Source organism: Humulus lupulus, chromosome 7, assembly GCF_963169125.1.
Source record: "Humulus lupulus chromosome 7, drHumLupu1.1, whole genome shotgun sequence".
NCBI classification, from domain to species: domain Eukaryota; kingdom Viridiplantae; phylum Streptophyta; class Magnoliopsida; order Rosales; family Cannabaceae; genus Humulus; species Humulus lupulus.
Genome location: NC_084799.1, coordinates 96,428,003 through 96,432,282, shown reverse-complemented (window position 1 = coordinate 96,432,282; position 4,280 = coordinate 96,428,003). Strand labels below are relative to the sequence as shown.

At 40.0% G+C, this 4,280-nt stretch overlaps 1 protein-coding gene across 1 annotated transcript; it reads left to right on the top strand.

Moving 5' to 3' along the window:
* Positions 1-3,067: 3,067 nt before the first annotated feature.
* LOC133791996 (uncharacterized) lies at positions 3,068-3,556 on the top strand. Its single transcript, XM_062229905.1, has one exon. The coding sequence runs from the start codon at positions 3,068-3,070 to the stop codon at positions 3,554-3,556; it is 489 nt and encodes a 162-aa protein (XP_062085889.1).
* The last annotated feature ends 724 nt before the right edge of the window (positions 3,557-4,280 follow it).

Genomic DNA, 4,280 nt, shown 5'->3' with positions numbered 1-4,280 from the left:
AGCAAGCCTCATGAATAATCATGCATGTCACATATAGGATGCAGTTCTCTTACCTCTGGTTCGAGCGAGAAATATAATAAGAATGACTCCTGAGAACAATCGACCTTTTGATTCCTTAGCGGTTACCTAATCATAATCAATTATAACCTCCATTAATGAAAATCAACAATAAAAGGGTCTTGACCTAACCCCACTCTCAGGACCTCGAAACATCCCCACACGGTGAGTAGATTCGATCCCGGGCCTTAAGGATTGAAACCCCGAGCCAAAAACCCTTAAAAACACTCAAAACAAGATTTTGAAGGAACAGAGTAGCGCTACAGAGCTGCTCACTAGCGCCCCAGGGCTATACTCAGAACCCCAAACTGCCCAACAGAGCACTGGGTAACGCTACAGCGCCCTCTGATGGGTGCTGTAGCGCTACACCCAGCCAGAACCTCCCCTGAAATCTCTTCCTTCGACTCCTTCAATTCCAACTCGATTCCAATGCTTCCAAACCTCATTTTTGGTGCCAAATGAACCCAAAAACCATCGCCACATAACCTCAGCATCACAACCACAAGAACCCTAGCCAAAAACTCCCAACAAAACCAATCATCCAACTTAGAAATCTCAACTGAAAACCAAAGCTAAAACAGAGCAAACCAGGAAATTTAATGGCTAGAAACTTACCTCAAGCTCAGATTATGATGCTCTTCAATGGTGGAACACACTCCCAAGCTCTCAAGACTTACTTCCCAAGCTTGAATCCTCAAGTTAGGCTCAAAAGTCACAAAGAAAAAGGGAAGAAAACAGGTACGGGAGAAGATCTTAAAGTTGCTATGTTTTCTCTTCTTTCTACAGCCTTCAATGGCTTAATACTATCCTAGGGGTGAAAAGACCAAAATAGCCCTAGGTCAATTAAGGATTTCTAAAGGCTCCCAAGGGAAAAATTGACATTTCCACCTATTTCGTTAATCATAATTAACGCTCTCCAATTCCTGCTATTCTCGATATTCTCAAACACCAATAATTCATATCCCGTTACCCTTTAATTCCCGGCAACGCTCCAATCATTAAAATCACCCCGAGACTCTCCCCGAGCCCCGAACTTAAACCTGTTATGACTAAACTGCTAATTAATATTCCAAGATCGTCTCATGCTGAATAGCTCGAACAAATCCACATTATAATGTGGTCTCAACAATAGGTCACCGACATGCATACAAATATACAATTACGCCCTCAACGGGCCAAATTACCAAAACACCCCTATAATGAAATGTGGACCCACATGCATGCATTTAACATCATATTATAATATAATTCACATAAACATGCATATAATCATTTAATGGCATAATTAAACAATTATGGCCCTCCTGGCCTACTAATCCAACCATTAAACCGCATTAGAGATTTTGGGGCATTACAATTAAGGTGGATCCTGCTAAGATTGCTGCAGTGAAAGAATGGCCTAGACTAAAGAATGCCTTTGAGGTTAGAAGTTTTCTGGGTTTAGCAAGCTATTATAGGAGGTTTGTAGAAGGGTTCTCAAAAATAGCCACACCATTGACAGAGCTAACGAGGAAGAATCTAAAGTTTGTCTGGTCAGACAAGTGTGAACAAAGCTTTCAAGAGCTGAAGAATAGACTCATATCAGTGCCAATACTTAGCTTGTCGACGGAAGAAGGGAAGTTTGTAGTGTATTGTGACACATCAAAGCAAGGGTTAGGTGGTGTGTTGATGCAATCTGGTAAAGTGATTGCCTATGATTCAAGGAAATTGAAAGATTATGAACAAAGGTATCCGACACATGATTTAGAGTTGGTTGCAGTGGTGTTTGCATTAAAAATTTGGTGTCATTACCTATATGGGGTGAAATGTGAAATTTACACCGATCACAAGTCTCAAGTGTTTCTTTACGCAGAGGGAACTGAACATGAGACAAAAGAGGTGGTTGGAGTTAGTCAAAGATTATGACTGTGAAATAATGTATCACCCTGGTAAGGCCAACGTTGTAGCAGACGCTCTTAGTCGTAGAGGTCCGAGAATGGTTTCAACTTTGCAAGGAATATCTAGGAAGATTCTAGAAGATATGGAATGAGCTGGTATAGAGCTGATAACAGGGCAACTTGCTAAGGTTACACATTAGTCTACCTTACTAGAGAGGATTAGGGAAAGACAGATTATTGAAAAGAGGTTTAGTGACCTAAAGCGAGATATACAGAATGAACTGCTGTGTCAGACACCAGGTTATTAAGGTTCAAGGGACGTATTTGTGTTCCTGATAGTGATGAACTTAAGAAGGAGATTTTGATAGAAGCTCATACTACACCCTACTTAGTTCACCCCGGGACCACTAAAATGTATCATGACCTGAAGATGTTGTATTGGTTGCCTGGTATGAAAAGGGATGTTACAGATTATGTGGCAAAATGCTTAACTTGTCAGCAAGTCAAGGCAGAACATTAAAGACCAACATGACTGTTACAGCAACTGAATCTTCTGGAGTGGAAAGGAGAGGAGATATCTATGGACTTTGTGACAGGGTTACCTAAGACCACAAAATAGCACGATGCAATCTAGTTAATAGTGGATAGGTATACCAAGTCCGCCCATTTCCTACTAGTTGCATGACTTTTTCCATGGACCAGTTTGCTGAGCTTTATTTAAAAATGAAATAGTAAGGTTACATGGGACGCCATACTCCGTTGTCTGTGATCGAGATGCTTGGTTTACTACATCATTTTGGGAAAGTTTATAGAAAGCGATGGGACTCGGTTGAAGTTCAGTACCACATATCACTGAGACAGATGGCCAGACCGAGAGAACAAATCAGATTCTGGAGGATATGTTGAGAGCATGTGTCATAGATTTTCAGGGATCATGGAGTAGATATCTGCCTCTAATTGAGTTCTCTTATAACAACAGTTATCAGTCTACCATTGGGGTATCTCCTTATGAAATTTTGTACGGAAGAAAGTGCAAGTCCCCACTCCATTGGGATGAGTTGGGAGAAAGCAAACTTCTTGGGCCAGATGCTGTTTAGCGTACAAATGAGGCTATTCAAAAGATCAGGGCTAGAATGGTCATAACTCAAAGCAGACAGAAATCTTATGCAGACTTGGGGCGAAGACATGTTGAATTTGAGGTTGGTGATCATGTGTTTCTTCGTGTGACACCACGAAAAGGAATAATGGTGAGTAGGTTTGGCACGAAAGGGAAGTTGAGTCCCAGGTACGTTGGTCCTTTTGAGATATTGGACAGAGTTGGTAATGTGGCTTATAGGGTAGCCTTACCATCATCGTTATCCGGGGTGCACAATGTGTTTCATGTGTCACAACGTCGTAAATATGTGTCAGATCTGTCACATATGCTAAGCTACGAGACTTTGGGTTTGCAAGAAGATTTGTCTTTCGATGAGCATTCGGTGAAGATCCTTGATCAGAAGGACAAGGTCCTAAGAAAGAAGACTATTTCCTTAGTGAAAGTGATGTGGAGGAACAATGTTATTGAGGAAGCAACCTGGGAACTCGAATCATATATGCTACAGCAGTATCCGAAATTGTTTTAGTGAAATTTCGGGATGAAATATTTTTTAGGGGGGGATTGTAACGACCCCAAGGTAGGGTATGTCTGCCACATACTCGTAATTCCAGGGTTTATGAGTATGTTAGGCACTTGATCAAATGAATTAAATAAAATGATACTAAGAAATACATAAAATTTAAAACTTTTATATAAACTTATTAATATAAATTATTACACGTATGAATACTTTAAATTTAATGTAGAAATAAGAAAAAACCCTAAACCACTATTGTATTGCTACTGAGTCCATGCTCCACAAGTTGCTCAACATCTAAAGCCACACCTGGAAAAATGTTGGAAAATAACATAATGAGCTAACGCTCAGTAAGTAAATCTCATGCATACACGTACACATGAATGTTGTGAGTTTGAAGTGCACATATACTCATATGCTGACTTATAATATTTATACTATTCATTTATTGATCAAGCACTTTCAAACTTTATTTTTGTACATTTTCTCTTTTTACTTTCACATTGTTATGGGCCCATGATCTTATGTGCACATTGTTTGATTTAGCCAATGCTTGGAGGGCTTGTTACACATATAATATAAAATCCCATGGGTTCTCCTCCAGCTAGCCATCATCGCAGCTGGGCTCATCATATTACTCATTTCATCGTTGCCATAGTTGTCATACTTATTACACATATAAATGGAGGAGAAAGACGGGAACATGGCAAACATATCTGAATGGTCAACTCTG